The sequence below is a fragment of the Ammospiza caudacuta genome, chromosome 18 (genome assembly GCF_027887145.1).
Source record: "Ammospiza caudacuta isolate bAmmCau1 chromosome 18, bAmmCau1.pri, whole genome shotgun sequence".
Classification (NCBI taxonomy): Eukaryota; Metazoa; Chordata; class Aves; order Passeriformes; family Passerellidae; genus Ammospiza; species Ammospiza caudacuta.
Window position 1 is genome coordinate 15053378 of NC_080610.1, and position 17892 is coordinate 15071269.

The 17892-nt window shown below is 47.7% G+C and overlaps 1 protein-coding gene across 1 annotated transcript in view; it reads right to left on the bottom strand.

Annotated features, from left to right (window-relative positions):
* LOC131565763 (transmembrane protein 132D-like) overlaps nucleotides 1–17892 on the bottom strand; it is a 181432-nt gene that overhangs the window by 61158 nt on the left and 102382 nt on the right. Inside the window, exon 4 of the mRNA XM_058816822.1 lies at nucleotides 7768–7951. Within this exon, the coding sequence (XP_058672805.1) occupies nucleotides 7768–7951 (184 nt within the window). The remainder of the gene's footprint in view (nucleotides 1–7767; nucleotides 7952–17892) is intronic.

Below are 17892 nucleotides of genomic sequence, written 5' to 3' on the forward strand. Positions count from 1 at the left end.
CTTCCTTTACTGAAGAATTTTCCGAGTTTCTCCGCAGATTGTGTTCTTCACTGATATCCCCGGGCAATGTTATCAGGAGAAACAGAAAAGCACATCCTCTCACCTCAATTTCTGTAGTCTTTTGGACTATGAGAAACCATTAGAGACAAGGACAGGGCAGTAAAACCTTCCTCCTCAATCTCCCAAGAGATCCCTGATGATGCCTCCTCCTAGACTGTTAATCTGGATTATTGGGATGTGTGGAAATTAAAGGAAAATATTTTGAGCAGGAAGTTCCCAATCTCTTCCCTGAGACTGAACCTCATTCTCAGCTCTGGGATGCCTGAAGAAAACTGGAACTGGACTTTGCCTCCTCCGGAAGACTTCCTACCCAGGCTGTGAAAGCTGAGAGACACAGCTCAGAATACCCTCAGAAAGCCAAGTCTGAAACATTTCAGTTTTTCACAGTAACAAATTCATAACTCGTGTGACAGAGCACAGAACACAAAACACATCCTATAAACAAACCTATAAACCCAACCTTACAACCTAAACCTACCCTAAACATAACCTGTCAAACCTGGCCCTGGCTTTCCCTGCAATCCCCAGCAATCCCAAGCAATCCCCAGAGAAGGAAGGAGAGCTGTGGTTCCTTGGTGCCAGCTGCAGTACAGATCTGTTCTCTTCTGCTCCTCTTTAGGGCTAAATTAGATGTATACTTTTACATATTTTTACATATGTTCAGCTTTTTTCCTCTCTGTTTTAAATGTTGAAATGCTTTGTTTTCCCCCTCATGTCTAAGCTTTTCACTTTTTTAGTGGTTCCTGTTATCACCTTATCAGCAAAGAGCTATATACATATATTAGATTGTACCACTTCTGACAAGGAAACTTAATTCCATTTTCTGACATCTTTTTAAGATCAAAGAGAAAATACACATGTGAAAACAACACACCTTCATTTCACTGAAACAGGGAGAATTATTTTTAAATTCAAAGCTGGTTTGCCTCACAAACACTACAACCAGAATTTGGAATTTGTATCCTGAATTACAATGGGAAGTCTCATCACTATAGTGTATTGTCTTTCCTTATTGAACTGTGTAAGTTTCATATTTCTATATAACATAACAATTATTGGGTTTTACAGCCACTTGGAACATTTGGAAATCCAGCCAGTTATTTTCAAACTGTCAGGACTGATTTTCAGGCCAGGTGTAGAGTGGTTTCAATATTGATGTTCCCTCTGTTTGGAGCTGATGGGTGGAGGAAACAGAAGTTTAGCATTGCAGGCAAAGTCACTTTGAACTGTAACTGCTGTGTCTCCAGGGGGGGAATTCTGCAGAATCCCACTCCAGGGTAGTGATTCTGTTATTTTATGATAGAACTACGAGTAAGTGGTATGAAAAAGAACCAGACTTTTTTTATTTAACATTTACATTTCTTCTATGCCTATAATTTAGTCTCTTTAAATGTCAAGCTTTTTAAAATGAGCACTTTCCACACTTTGATGTTGTTGGGTTTTTTAGTATTCTCCTCACAATTAGAAATGACATCAGTGATTATAAAACAACATTAGGTATTCCAAAATCTCAGCTGCACAGATTTCCTGTTTCACTCTTTCCTCATCCTTTCTCTGAAGGTCACAATGGAAGTGAAACAGATGTGCTGTTACAAAATCTATCTTCTCTGCACTCAGGAAACATTCAATTCTGAGACCTTCACCCAATCTGGGTGATCTGGGTCCCTGTCCTCTCCCTCTGGGCACATCTCTGTGTGGCATCCACTGCTCCTTCTGCAATGGGGGCAGCACCAGGCTCTGGGGGCCCTGGGAGCCACTAAAACACCCTGTGCTCAGCCTGAACCCCTGTGCTTGTGCTGCTGCTCCTGGAAACACCTGGGAATGCCTAAAAACACCCTGTGCACACCCTGAATTCTGTGCTCAGTGCTCAGCCTGAACCCCTGTGCTTGTGCTGCTGCTCCTGAGAACACCTGGGAATGCCTAAAAACACCCTGTGCTCAGCCTGAACCCCTGTGCTCAGTCATACCCTGAATTCCTGTGCTCAGTCATACCCTGAACCCCTGTGCTCAGCCTGAACCCCTGTGCTTGTGCGGCTGCTCCTGAGAACACCTGGGAATGCCTAAAAACACCCTGTGCTCAGCCTGAACCCCTGTGCTCAGTGCTCAGCCTGAACCCCTGTGCTCAGTCATACCCTGAACCCCTGTGCTCAGTCATACCCTGAATTCCTGTGCTCAGTGTTCAGCCTGAACCCCTGTGCTCAGCCTGAACCCCTGTGCTTGTGCTGCTGCTCCTGGAAACACCTGGGAATGCCTAAAAACACCCTGTGCACAGCCTGAATTCTGCGCTCAATCCACTGGCCCTGATCCTCTGACTGCCATCCTGCCTCTGAGAACATCTCACAAAGGAAAAGGAATTCTTAAAACCACTGGCTTGAAGAAGGATGGAAAAGTCAGGGAATAATTCTCTTAATTGACTACTCTTCTTACTACTTGTAATCTAGAGGAAATCTAATTAATTCTACATGAAGAAGCACTATTCTGTGGTGAAGTGTAATTCCTGATCTCTGGGGCTTCAGCTTACCAGTTGTCAAATTATCCAATTACACACTTGTTAAAATCCATTTTGGGGGGATTTTCATGGCTCATAAATAAATAATTTCAAAACCTTAAATCCCCAGGAGAAAAAAAAAAAAAAAAGGAAAAAAAAAATGGAAGCCCCCAGCCATCAAACTGTACCTCAAAATCAGGAAGAACATCTAAAAATAATGTCAAGAAGCTGCAGAGAGAGATGCCAGCCTGGTCTGCCCCAGCAGCAGCACAGAGGTGATGATCTATTTCAGCAGGGAGAAATGCTCTGCCTCTCTTCAGCAATGCTGCATTCAAATCACTCCTCTGAAGGGAACCAATTAAGGCAGCATCCCTTCATTATGCCAAAAGGGAACAATCTTTCCATGAGCACGCCAGTTAGAGCTGGGAGGCCAAGGGAGAGCAGAGCCCAGGCAAGGACAGGGCTGCTCTGGAGCCCACAGCTGGAATCGCACAGCTGGAATCGCACAGCTGGAGCCCCACAGCTGGATCCCTGCTGCTCCCCACAGCTGCTCCCCACAGCATTTCTACTCAAAATGAGGTCCCTTTCAGCTGGCTGAAATCGGCTCCACAAAAATTATCAAATGATAAAATAATTACAGGACCACCATTCTGAAAACTCAGTTCACCACCAAATTGTTTCTGTTTTAAACTCAGAACATTTGTAATAACAGTGGTTTTACAGCAGTGTGAAAACAGGCCAGCACTTCTAAATCTTGCGTCCAGAGGAGGGACAGGTTCTGGTGAAACCTGCTCTAAATTCACATCTGCTGTGTTTTCCAGGTCCTTCTACATTTCACAGCTCCAGAGCAGCACAGAGATTGTCAGGGTGAAGGATTGGGCTTGTCTCAAACCCTGCTCAGTCTAATCAAAGAAAACACATGTAACTCACACTTCAGAAAGAGCAGCTCTTATGCAAAGCCATTTTTCTTAGGCTGAAATTCCTAAGGAAAATACCCTTGTGCTTGTTCCTGCTTCTCTGGGGGCCCCATTTCCAGTCCCACATCAAAGGGTGGCTGTCAGCAGCTGTGCCAGAAGCAGCCCCAGCCCTCATCCCTCAGTGCCCCCTGACAGAGGCGGGCTGCTGCTGCTGCTGTTCCAGGTGATCACAGCATCACTCAGCCCCACTGCAGCTCCAGGGACAAACCTGACGTTCCAACCTCCTGTCCTCAGCAACAGCTTCACAGGATCCCTGTGGTGAGGGGGGCAGAGAAAGGACTGGACTGAAGGAGATCTGCCCCGTGGCTGTCACTGCCTGGGCTGTGAGGAGCCAGCCACGTGGGTGTGTGCTGCAGTGAGCAGGGAGTCCTGCAGTGCACGCCCCACACATCAGGGATTGCTGCAGTGCACGCCCCACACATCAGGGATTCCTTCACTGCACGCCCCACACATCAGGGATTCTGCAGTGCACGCCCCACACATCAGGGATTCCTGCACTGCACACCCCACACATCAGGGATTCTGCAGTGCACGCCCCACACATCAGGGATTGCTGCAGTGCACACCCCACACATCAGGGATTCCTTCACTGCACACACCACACATCAGGGATTCCTGCAGTGCACACCCCACACATCAGGGATTCCTTCACTGCACACACCACACATCAGGGATTGCTGCAGTGCACGCCCCACACATCAGGGAGTCCTGCAGTGCACGCCCCACACATCAGGGATTCCTTCACTGCACACACCACACATCAGGGATTGCTGCAGTGCACGCCCCACACATCAGGGAGTCCTGCAGTGCACGCCCCACACATCAGGGATTGCTGCAGTGCACGCCCCACACATCAGGGATTCCTGCACTGCACACCCCACACATCAGGGATTCCTGCACTGCACACCCCACACATCAGGGATTGCTGCAGTGCACGCCCCACACATCAGCACAAGGTGTGGCTGGGCAGGGACAGAGCTGCTGCCTGCCATGGCAAATGCTCAGGACCCCAGGGTGGTCATTAATCTGCAAGGAAACACCCAAAGAAGGTGGCATCTGTCGGAATGGAGATGGATGTGCTCCACTGCTGAGTGCCTGCATTCCTCATTCCATCCTGCACACAAACCAAAGCCACGGCTGGTGGGCACAGCTGGCACTGCCACAGTGCTGAGCCATTACTGGGGGAATGGCAACTCTGGTTTATGGTGTGAAACCTGAAGTCCTTGACCTGTCTAATTTCAGGAAGCAATAGAATATATTTCTGAAAAGAAAGTGGTTGCTGGCAATATCACAGTGATCCAACGGCTCCTCCCTTTCTTAGGAGTAGATTTCATCCATGATTCACTAATCATTTTGATTTAAAAAGGCTCATTTTCAGCACTGGGTAACATTTTAATTAAATATTTGAAAACTTGCCGAAAACTGTAATTGCAATTTAAAAGCTATGAATTAGGAAGGTAAAAGCTTTTATCTACTCTCTAGACATCTCTTTCTTTTTCATAAAGCTGTCAGTGAAGTCTTTAGGAACATTCCCTCATTGAATTTGAGTGGGACAGAGGGTTTGGCTGACGTGATCCTGCACTGCTCAGCTGCCAGGCAGAGCCCAGGCTGCTCCCAGCCAAACAGATCCCCCAAAATCAACCTGTTCATCTACATCCCTGCCAAGGGGGAGCCTCAGCCTTCAGAAAAGCCCAGACTTCACCCCAAAGCACCCTGGGTGTCAGCTCAGAGGGTGGGTGGGGAGAGGAGGCTGAACAGCTCCAGATTCCCACTGGGAACCCCCAGTCTCCAGCAGAACATGAACTATTTACCAATGAAATGTGTCAGGTACAGGTATTTATAGGGCATTGATACCCTGGGTGTTTATAGAATCCATCAGAGCCAGCCACTGCCATGACAGCTGATCCCTGTAATTATTAAAAATAATTGTAGTACAAATAAAGTTTCCTTTATAATAAATAGCCTCTTTACTGCCACAACTGATTTTATTTATTTACCTGGTCTGCTTATCCAGCTTCTCATGCTGATGGTAAGTAGAACAGTTTACTTGCTGTCAACACATTCATTAAAGTTTTAAAAAGAACGTCAGGTGCTGGTTGAAACAATGGCACACATTGAAATTATATGTTCTGCTATAAAGACCAGTAAAAAACCAACCCAAATGATTCCTGTCTCCAAAACCAGCGAAATAACATAACACATTATTTCCATTGTGCTTCTTTCTAAATGGAAGAGGGGAAATTATTTTTAAATTTCACTTGAATTTGCAAATGCCAAGCCAGCTTTGCAAGGAGCACGGGGAAAGCTGAAGTATCGAACTAATCAAAGTTGGACGCCCAAAGGGCTGCACGTGAATCATCATTTCCTGAGCACAAAGCGAAGCAGGACAAAGATCTGGAGGCTGGGAGTCCCCAGAGCTCCCTGGCTGGCACTCCAGCACAGGAGGGTTTCTGCTCCCAGCCTGTCGGGGATCCAGGCACTGCTGCCTTTTGTCTGTGCCCCCTCTCCTCCCACCGTGCCCACGCCTGTTGCAAATGCCACCTCCTGCCAGCTCTACAGGCTGCATGTGACCTTTGAGCACACAGCTCTGGGCTGCTGCACAATGGCTTTTCTTCATCTTTAATGGAAATTAAGAGACTGAGCTGATTTGTAGCAGCTGCCAGCAGCAGCTATTTTTGTTCTCAGAGCTATATTTTGCCACTATATCACTTGATAATAAAGCAATCACGGCTCGTGGGCACACCTGAGGAGAACTCTGCTTTCCTGGGACCACTGGGGAGGAAACCTTTTATCTTTTCAATTATGTATGGAGAGAACAGAACCCCCAACATCTCACATTACATCAGTCCCGCAGCTTTAACCCCACCAGAACTCGTGTGGCTGCACTGATGCCCCAGCCCAGGGTATTCTGAGAGCCTCCTCCCTCCCAGCACAGCAGCAGAGCCTCCCCAGGGCTCAGCAGGAGGATGCAGCCATGCAAAGGGTGGCACAACTCCATTTGTGAGCCAGCCCCAGCCTCGAGCCACCAGGGAGAAAACGTGGGCTTGGTAAAATAAAGAACCACAGCATCTCAGTAGCTGTAGTTGGTAAATACAAATAACAAGAGCAGCCCATTCTGGGAGTCTCAAAGTGCAGAGAGCACCTCCAGTCCTCAGTAATGGCATAATTAACTTGCCATCACCAGGCAAACATCCAGGTTACATTTTTTAAAATGCTTTGAGATTGATTTTTGGTTTTCTTTCAGCACTAAATAATAATGTGTCAATATTTTCTAACAGATTGCCTAAGAACAGAAACGAGACACAGCCAGACCTTACACAAGTGTGCTTCATCTCCAACAACACAGAAATGTGAAAGGGACAGAAGAGAAATGCACCAATTTCTGATTGTACTTGAAACGTGGGTATCTAACAGGCATTTTTTAGGTGAAAACAAGGCTGAAGGATCAGGCCATTTTCATGTCCTGTGGTTTCCACTGTGACCATGGGGTGCCTGTTTGAATGCATTTCTGTGGAACAGACAGCTGGCTACACACTGAATTTTGTGCTCCCCACTAATTCAAATTAATCAGAGCTCATGCCACTCCTTGCATTTCTTCTCTCACTCTCAAATGGACATGGAGCCAGGATTCAGTGGCAATCCTGTTTCTCAGGATTATTGTGTCCCAGCCCAAGGTAAGAGCACTCAGATCAGAGATGCACCACGATGGAGGAGTGCCTGAGCACACCTGGTACTGCACCCACAGCAGCTCTGAGTGGGGAAACACCATCAACTCTGTCAGCTCCTGCCCCAAAAACCTTCTGAGCAGGGAAATGCCATCAACTCTGTCAGCTCCTGCACCCAAAACCCTTCTGAGCAGGGAAATGCCATCAACTCTGTCAGCTCCTGCACCCAAAACCCTTCTGAGCAGGGAAATGCCATCAACTCTGTCAGCTTCTGCACCCAAAAACCTTCTGAGCAGGGAAATGCCATCAACTCTGTCAGCTCCTGCACCCAAAACCTTCTGAGCAGGGAAATGCCATCAACTCTGTCAGCTCCTGCACCCAAAACCTTCTGAGCAGGGAAATGCCATCAACTCAGCCTCTGCCCCCAAAGCCAGTGCAGCAGCCCAAGAGCAGGAGCTGGCCTCCAAGGGAGCTGTGCTCTCCCCTCCCAAGGCAGGGTCTGCCTCTCCAGGTGTTTCCTTCTGTCCCTCCCAGCTATGGAGTGCTCAAGCCCTGCAGAATGCCAAACAGCTCCTTACCATAGCCAAAGGGAGAACTCCTACCAGGTCCTTCTGGCTCACGTAGATCTTGGAGATGCCCAGGTCTGATGTGGTGTCTCCAGGATATTCCACCTGCCAGGTGATGAGCTGGGTCTCAGGCAGGTCAGTCAGCTCCTCAATTTCAAAATCAATCTGCATGATTTCAGAGGCAGGACCCTCCGCACTGCAGAAAAAAGGGATGAAATGTTCACTCACATCACTGATAAGCCAGGAATATAATTGCTTTTATATTAATAATACCTTGGATTAAGGCTCCTTCAAAGAGAGGATTTGGTAAGATGATGGATTTAACAATGAATTAATAATTTGTACTTGTTTTAAGATTTCAGGTTATTTCCCACCAATTCAAGAGGCTCAGTAACACTTTGTGACTGGATCACTGTGCACTGCTCCATTTCACAGGGGAGAAACACAACCAGATCAAAGGCAAACAGAGGCTGAAAGTGCAGCCCAAAGTGACCCCAGACCCCTTCAGGGAGCACACTGCATCTCCTCCCTGCTAAAGCAGCACGTGAACAAACCTCAAGGGAATCTCTGCCTGAAAGGGGAAACCACTGCACCAAAGTATTTTCTGTTTATTGAAAACACAGTCATAGAAGAAAGGTCAAAGCTCTGGATGGGGTCCATGAACAAGGGCAGCAGGGAGCAGAGGACTGCAAAACTCAGAATTAATTTTTGGCTATACTGCTACCTTGCTGTGAGCGTTAGTGGGAAGCTCCTTTTGTCCTTTGCTAACCCAGGAATTCCAGATAATGGAGCTTGTTGTGAGAATTACAAAAGTGGGTTGTCTAATAGCAGCCAGTCCTGGCAGGATCCCAGAGAGAAAAGCCCCAGAGAAGAGCAAAGCCTGGCTGGGTGTGACATTGTGGGGGCTCTGGGAGCTGTCCTTCCCCGGGTTCCAGGTTTGTGTCAGAGGGTTCCATACAGCAGAAATGCATAGAGGGAAGACTGGAGAGGGAATTGATGCAGTTCCTGTAAAGTTTGTTACAAAACCAGCTAACTGCATGGAAAGGCAGTGAAGATTGCATTAAGGTGAGCTCCTTAGGCCAGTGGCATCGAGAGAGACAGGAAAATACTCAATCTCCTGAGAACGGTTTTACTCCTGAAGCACTGAATGCTGAGCCAGCTTCAGTGCTCGTGTGGAGGGAAAAGGAAAGAGCAGAATTTCTTTCTGTGGGATAATCCTCAAGGAGGCAGACTGGCACAGCACTGAGGTGTCACAAGGCATTTCTGCTGGAGAGTGCAACCAGGAAAAAAGGAACATTTCAGCAACTGATTAGAGAATCCCAAAATGCACCCAAACCCCAGCAGGCTTCCCAGCTGATGTGGGAAAAGAGCTGAAACTAAGGATTCACTTTTATGAAGACCATTTATGACAACAGCCCCAGACTGGGACTCTTCCCAAGATCCTCAGAGCTTTCCACTGTGCTGAGTGAATTCAGAGCTTTACCCAATGCCTCTTGAAGAGGCTGCTCTGATCCTCTTTAAGGTTTGTATTTCAGTGGATGCGCTGTGTTCGTCTCTCCTGGATGGAATTTAAAGCGAGCCAAAATGGAACACATTGTGTTCAATTTCTCATTTCTTCATGCCATGGAAAAGAGAGCAGGATTTCTAAACTAGCCCTGAATGCAGCCTCATTTCATGGTGCCCTAGGTGGGATCAGAAGCTGCTTTCTGCAGCTGTGACCATTGAATCTCAGTTATCCGGACTGTGTGAGCAGGGACAGTGCATTGCAATCCCTGGCAGAGAGCCTGGTGTGTGCAGGGTTTCCCTAAACCCCAGTTCTGTGCTTGAGGAGCTCTGGAATGCTCAGACAATGTCCTCTGCTGCCCCTGGCTCAGACAGGGCTGTGCCCGAGGCTGTGATGGTGCTCACAGGGTCTGAGGGCGAGGGAAGGGATGAGGAGCTGACTCCGTGTTTCACAAGGCTGATTTATTATTTCATTATATATATTATATTAAAACTATACTAGAAGAATAGAAGAAAGGTATTAAAACTATACTAGAAGAATAGAAGAAAGGATTTCATCAGAAGGTTATCTAAGAACAGAAAAAGAAAGAATGATAACAAAGGTTTGTGTCTGGGACAGAGAGTCCAAGCCAGCTGACTGTGATTGGCCATTAATTAGAAACAACCCCATGAGCCCAATCACAGATGCACCTGTTGCATCCCACAGCAGCAGATAATCATTGTTTACATTTTGTTCCTGAGGCCTCTCAGCTTCTCAGGAGGGAAAATCCTAAGGAAAGGATTTTTCAGAAAATACCACGGCTACACTGGGCCAGTGCTGGTACCGCGCTTCTTCAGTGAGCACTGCCCAGAGGGATCTCACACCCTGCTTGGAAGGGGACACCTTGTACACCCAGGGGCAGCTCGGGGTGCGGGCAGTGCTCTCAGGTGAGGGATCCCACGCTGCCCTCACCAGCACTGTGCCCCCAGCCCCAGCTCCTCCTGCACCTCCCGGAGCAGCCCTGCAATGCTCCCACCACAAACTGAACCTCCCCAGAGCAGCCCTGCAATGCTCCCACCACAAACTGAACCTCCCGGAGCAGCCCTGCAATGCTCCCACCGCAAACTGAACCAAGCTCCAGCCCCAGCTCCTCCTGCACCTCCCCAGAGCAGCCCTGCAATGCTCCCATCACAAACTGAACCTCCCCAGAGCAGCCCTGCAATGCTCCCATCACAAACTGAACCTCCCCAGAGCAGCCCTGCAATGCTCCCATCACAAACTGAACCTCCCCAGAGCAGCCCTGCAATGCTCCCATCACAAACTGAACCAAGCTCCATCCCTGGCTGCAGCAGGCTGGAATGGGCAGGATATGCAAGGATGGGTCACAGCAAAGTGAACACGGAGCCCAGGGCACAGCAGAGGAAAGAAAAGGGAATTTGATTCTCCTCCAGCCCCACAAACGTGCACAGCACATCTCCTGCAGGGCACCAAAGCAGTCTGTGGCCTGAAACGCTGCACAGCCAGGGCAAGGGGGACAGCAGAGCTCAGCAAAGGGAGAAATGGTCCCTGGCAGAACTGGGAAACCTTCCCAGCTGAGAGAAGGGTGGCAGCAGCACAGCTGACCCCAGCAGGCCTGAAGGGGGCTGTGAAAACCGTTACACCAGAGAGAAAATTAAACTGAAAATTACTTTCTCCTAAAAAGAGGGAATGAGATGATTTATGCAGCACAAAGTGGAAAAAAGGTGACATTTCAGACAGAAGTTAATTTTTTGGGTAAAAGTAAGGCCATGTGCTGTGTTGTCATTCAGACAAAGCCCACAAGTTTCCTTCCCTGTGTGGGAGGAAACAACATCAACCCACAGCAGATGCAGGAGAAATGCCTGAAAAGCCAAAGCACTGCCACGCTGGAACAAAGCTCTGTATTTTTTAAAAAACATTTCACTTCTGATACAGATTCTGTTAAAAATGAAAAAAAGAAACCTTTTCCTATGATATTTTCCCCAGAATGCAAACAATTTCACTAAAAGGATTTCACAAACCTTCTGGAATTTTAAGCCATTACTCCTGATACCACCACTGAACAGGACTTGTTTCCTAACCAAGAATGAGGAGGTGCAAAGGAAATCAAAGGATCACCAGAGAATCAGCCCTTCCTTCTGAATATTTACTTTTTGGTACCTCCTTGCCTTCTCTCCCCAGCCCTAGAGCTCCCCTAGAGCCCATGGGCATTGCATTTACACCCCCCTAGAGCAGCAGATCCCCTGCACTGCCAAAGTCTTTAAATAAAGTGGATTTTATCCATATTTTTGCAGTGCTCCTGGGAACATGCAGCCCAGTAACAAACTGTCTTCACACCTAAACAGATTTTGGGTGGGGGAAAAAAGGAGGAGGAAACTAGAAGATATTAAGAGAAAAGAAATCACTGAGTGAAAAATCTCCTGTACCAGAAGGAATATATTTTTATATATATATATCCCATCTATATTTAAAGTAGCCAGGAGAGAATCCCGATAATCTTTTAGTTTATTTTCACCAAGAAAAGATTGTCTGTCTAGTCTTTGCTGAATTCTTAAAAAATATCCACAACCCTGGTCTCAGGAGAGAGAATCCTTTTATTTGTGAGGGTTTTCTGTTTGTTTTAAGCAGCCTCCACATCTGAGTCAAACTGTTGTGGCAGGAGGGACATTTGCATTCCTGTCCACGTCTCTGCAGAATAAACAGCCCCTTGTGATGCACGGAGCCCTCCTGCTCCGTGTGTGACAGCCCCTCGTGCTGGGGTCCTGCAGGGCACCAAGGGCTGGCACGACAGGGACCCACAAACACCGGGGCTGGCGTCCAAAAAGGAGTCGGAGCAGTCCTGTAACCCTGCCTGAGTAAAGGGAGAGCCCAGGGGCATTCCCCGTGGGTCGCTCGGAGGAAATTTTGGAGGATGGAGCTTCCTTTTTATCCCAATTTTATCGCAGCCACATCTCCCTCTTTCTTTCCCCACTGCCTGAGGTGCTTGAGAGGTGCAGACCTCCCAAACCCCTAATAGCCAATGCCCCTTTTCATGTATAACCTCCCTTTTCCTCTCCCTGTGCCAGTCAGTGAATTTCCTATGGAATCCATGGTTCTTCCCATTATTTCTCACCTCCCTGTACCTAACTTCCCCTGCCAGCAGACCCTCAGCTGCTTTGTAAAGACAAACCCCTCTCATTCCCTTCACCCATCAGGGGAATCCTTCCCCTGTTTCTTGTGTCTCTCAGTGCAGTTTTGCCTTGCAGCAGACCTAGATTTGTTTGCAAATAAAATCCCTGACTCCTGCAGGAGCCCTCTGGGGCTGGCCAGGCTGGGGCAGCTTCTCTGGGTTCCTCTCCCAGGCACCACAAGGTAAAACCATCACAGTGCTCTTACAGAGAGACATTTCTTATTTAATGAATCCAATCCAATTGACTTTTCCCTCTGCTTTCCAAGCTGGAGTGCAATCATGAATATTTTTCACCTTGTTTTTGGAGAAAGCTTTTATACCTGCAATAACAACCGCAGGTTTTCCGTGGACTGTTTTGTTCTACAACTGGTACTTCAGGTAAAAAATCAAATGCTGCAGGAAGTGCCACGAAGCAGGAGTTAAACAGGCAGGGCAGGGCCTGCCAGCACTGAGGGGCTGCCTCAGCTCCAGAACGGGAGCTCAGCGCCCCCAGCCAGGGCTGGCATCTGCCAGGCCCGGCCAGCGGGACCCCCAGCCCGCCCTGGCGCTCAGGGAACATGTCAGAGCTCACCCAAAGAGCAGGAATTTCATCAACCCAAACCCAGCAGCACGGTGCAGCACACCGACAGCTCATCCTCCACACATCACACAAACAACAACAACTCAAATATTTTAGACAGAAGGTGAGACCTGGGGCTCAGCCCATCCCAAGGTCAGAGAGGGCACTCTAAATCCAATGTCTGTAGAACCTGTGGCACTGTGCTACAGCAAAGATCATTGCTCACCGCTGATGGATCAAGAGAAGGTGGTACATACAGCACTACATTAAAATTTAACTTTATTCAGTGTCATCTTACTATTAAAAATTCAGGATAGGTAGACTGAAAAGTCATTTTTCTGTGGGAATCACCATATGAAGTGAACCAACTAGCAAGAAAAATCACCAAGAAATGAGTCTGCTAATCATGTAATAGAGTTATTTTTAAAAATTGATCCATCTCTCTGGAGTTTGACATCAGTAGTGTTGGTTGAGAAATATTTGCTGAATTATTTATTTGACTTTTATTTTTTTGCTATTGTCAAATAAATTATTCACTATATGATTTTCCAGCTGTTGATAGCACTTTTCCCAGATAACTCAATTCAAAAGTGAGCAAAAATTAGCAAACCTCTCAATATAATATCAATTTAAAACATAATTACCCACCGAGCCAGCAGTTCAGTTCAGAACCGGGGTTCTGAGCATCCCCTGGCGTGGCAGACACAGGGATCATTTCCCACATGGTGCCAAGGGAGGGGTAAATCACACTGACTTTATGCCATGTGATAATCACTCAATAAGTGTGATAATCACCCAGCAGTCAGAGGCACCGGTCCCTCTGCAGCAGCCCCTCACGGGGCACGAGCAGCACAGCCCCAGCTCCTCTGCAGGAGGCAGAGCTGAAGGCTACAAAAATGCTTTTACTGACAGTGCAAAGCCCAATAAAACCCTGCAAATACACTCGATCCAGCTCTCTCCACCCGCTGCTTTACTGTCCTCGGCACAAAAATCACAATAAATGTGGGATAACTCACTGGTAATGCGGTGAAACTGCAGAGGAGGAGAGCACAGAGCCACAGGTGCTCCCAGCTCAGTGTCTGCAGGCTCCAGCCCAGGCTCACCCCACACTGCACCGGATAACCAGGGCATGTGGTCGTGAACAAGGGGGAAATGGAAAATGAACCACAGCTGCCATGGCACGGGCAGGAAAGCCAGGTCTAAAGGCTCCAGTCAGGAACAGCTCAGCACAGGAGGCAGGAGGTGCTGCCCAGTGAGAATCCACAGCATCCCCAGAGCTGAGCCTCTGGATCAATAACGCTCCGAGCATTCCTAAAAGAGCTTTCCATGTTTCATTCACACACAATTTGGCAGGCTGTTAACACCCTCACAGCCTCCTGGAAACGAGAGAAACCTTTTGTGGATGGCAGGAGTTGCACAAGCCCCGCATTGCTCTGAGGGAACCAGACCCAGGATCTCCATGCTAAACCCTCCAGAGGCAGCCCTGCAAATATTTACTGTGCAGTAATCCCAGCACACCACACTGGGATCAAGCGCCGTGCTCAGCACGCAGCCCTGCAGCATCATCACTCCTCATCCCACAAATATTTATCCACTGAAAACCCCTCTCACACAGGACCAGCACATTTACACTTGTGCATTAATATATGTGGGGTTAGACTTTGCACTTCAGAATGCCTTTGAAATTATGCCCCCACTAATTTTTAAATAAATTAATTGTGGCATTGAATCCAGACTGGTGCCTTAGCATTTAGCTGCAGCTCTCCATGCTGAGATCTGTAACACATTTTTAATGCCTTGCTTATTAGTGTCCACACTGGTTCCACAAATGCAATCATATATAAAAGCAGCATTACATTCCACAAGACTCAAGCTGTCCAAGTATTTCAAAATTAGTGACTTATTTGGAGATACCTGCCAAGGCACATCCAATATATGAGATTAGTACCCTCAGCTACAGAATTTCCTGTGCTGTGAACTATTCAGCAAGTATTTCTGCTGAACTCATACATCTTCCAAAACTGCAAAGTCCCTTTCAATTGAAGTAAAAATTTCTAGAAAGACTTTTCTTTACACAATTGTTCAGTGTTTGCCAAGTCTAGAATTAAAAGAGGAAATACTTTCCATCTTTCTTAATATTGAAAGAGAAGTTTCCAGAATCCCGTTTGTTTCTTATTTTTAAGCAATAATATGAAAAATAAACTGAAGAGAGAAGATGCACCTTACCTCCCTCCAAACCCAGCTTTCTGAAAGAGCTTTAGGCTGAAATATATTTTAAATCACAGAATTACGGGGCAATCTTGGTTAGCAGAGACCTCTGAAATCCACCTGGTGTAGCACCTTTCTCAAGTTGGATTATTTCTCAGTAAATTGTTCTGTCTGTACCAACCAGGACAAGGCCCTGTCCCTGCGGCAGCTGTGGTACATTTGTTGGAGCAGATGTTTCCCCTCCACACACCTTGGGATGATGTGAGAGCCATGAGGAAATCACGCAGACAGGATGATGGGACAGGTCTGCAGCCGAGTCCCTGTCAAACCACATCACTGCTTTTGATGTACTGCTGACATTAAAAACTGTGTGAGTTCAAAAGCTCTCAGAAGTCATGTTGTTATCAGCATGAGCTGCTGGAGTCAACCCTTTTGGGGTTTGCTGGTGCAGCCCCTTGGGGCCCGAGGCTGTGCAGCCCCTGAGCTCAGGGCAGGGGCACGGGGACACGAGGGTCTGGCAATCCCTGGGTGTGCTCTCAGGAGTGATGGCAAGGATAAAAACAATAAAAATATCAAATATTAACAATAACAGCAGTGACAGGTGATGACTGTAGTCACACTGCAGGGAACTATCCTGTGGGGGGTGCCCAGAGACAGCAAAGCCCCCCAGGGCAGGGAGCACTGCAGCAATCCGTGCAGGAATCAGCAGCACTGGTTTGTGTCCCTGGGTGTCCCTGCTGGGGTCTGTCCCTGGGGGCTCCCAGTCCCACCCTCGGGCGGCTCTGTGTCCCCCAGCAGCAGCAGCAGCAGCAGCAGCCGGGTGTCACTGCACTCAGGGGTGCAGGAGCTGCTGCCAGGGGTGCAGCAGCTGCAGCCAGCGGTGCAGGAGCTGCTGCAGCAAACCCCAAGCACAGAGACCCCTGTGGCAGGCAGTTTTCCCCCTGCAGAGGGACATCCAAGGCAGCAGAAAGCAGAGCTGCACCCTGGGCCGGGCTGCTCCCTGCCGGGACAACCACCACACCAAACCATCTCTCCATAACCTCACCAAGCTCCATCTAAAAGCACTTAGGGATGTGAAATGCCTATTCCCTGGAAGGCTTCTGCAGAAGCTGATTATTCCAATGGCTGAAGCAGGCAGAGGAGCCGCCCTGGCTGGAGCTGAGGTCAGAATTCCAAGAGCCCATCCCACCCCAGACATGCCAGGGATAATGGCCAGCGCAGCGCCTCCTCCTGCCTGTGAGCTTCTGGAACGTGCAATGGCTGCTAACAGCTCCCTCCTCCAGAATTATTCCTTCCAAGTTTCTGTGTCCTCAAATCACCTCCAGCCAAACAGCTGTAAACAAACCCATTACTGCAGATAGACTTAAATGGACTTTAAATATTGCCTGATCTAAGGAGGCAGATGAGAAGGGTGGGCTCCCACCTCCTTACCTCAATGCACTCTGCCAGAACGTGGCTGCACTTGTTTGTCATTTCCAAAAGGAAATTACTCTTTCAGTAAAAATAATAACATGATCAGACTAATAACTAGAGAAGTGGAAGAGACACAAAAACAGCCATGGCATGAAATGCTCCCTGGAATCCTCAGGAATGTGGCCCTGAGAATAGGAAATATCCCCTGAGAACAGGAAATATCCCCTGAGAAGAGGAAATATCCCCTGAGAATAGGAAATAATATTCCCTGAGAATAGGGAATATCCCCTAGCCAGGGTGAGGAGCCCATGCTGTCAGCTGGGATGCCAGAACACATCACCCAACCTTCCCAAATTGCAGCTGCTGGAACTTGGGCTCCACAGGCACTGTGAGAGCAGAGCTCAGTCTGCAGGGACCCCAACAGCAGATTCACTGCTGAGCTTCAGCACAGCCCTGCTCCTGCCTGGGGAGCCTCAGCCTGAGCTCAGAAATCTTTGCTAGTGACTCTGGAAAGGTGCACATCCAGCCCTTGAAAAAGACATATTGATTTTATTGAGCTGGAGGCAGGGGAGGAGACACCCTAATTGTTATAATTATGAATTCAGTAATGTTAGTAATCATTAACAGCTTCAACAGGTTCATAAATCATTCACGTAAGGGGGAGAAGCAGTGAGTGAAGATCAATTTCTGCTCCAGTAACATGTCACAGCACACACCTGAACACGGGACTGCTTGAACTACTCACTCTTATTTAGTTTTCACTCTTACTGCTACTGCCTCACAGTTTCTTAGTCCAATTATGAGTCTTTAATGACTTCATTGAATGTACACTCTCTTTCTTTGCAAGGCTAACATGGAACCTTTGCAAATACAGACACTGCTCTTCTTTCCCTGCAATGAAAATCCTCGAGGGGGTATGAGCTGGGACACAAAATCACCAAAAATGTGGGCTTAGAGTATCTGCTCCAAGCAAGCAAAATGGAAATTTTGGATGGGGAACTTACTCCAAACCTCCAAACTACCACGGTTCTTGGAATTTGTGTGGAGAAATCCAACAGGCAGCTGTTATGGGCATTAAAAGCAGCCAATGTGAAGAATTAAAACACAGCCCTGCCAGAATTATCACTACCGTCTGTGAATATAAATGGGTTTTCAGGCATGGTTTTCCATTTGCTTTGCTCAAGCTGCTTGACTTTAGTTCTGCTGTCATTGCACAGCAGGATAAGGTACAAACAAGAGCCATGAGGACTGCAGGAAATGGGCAGGGTTTTTAGAAAAACGGCAGAA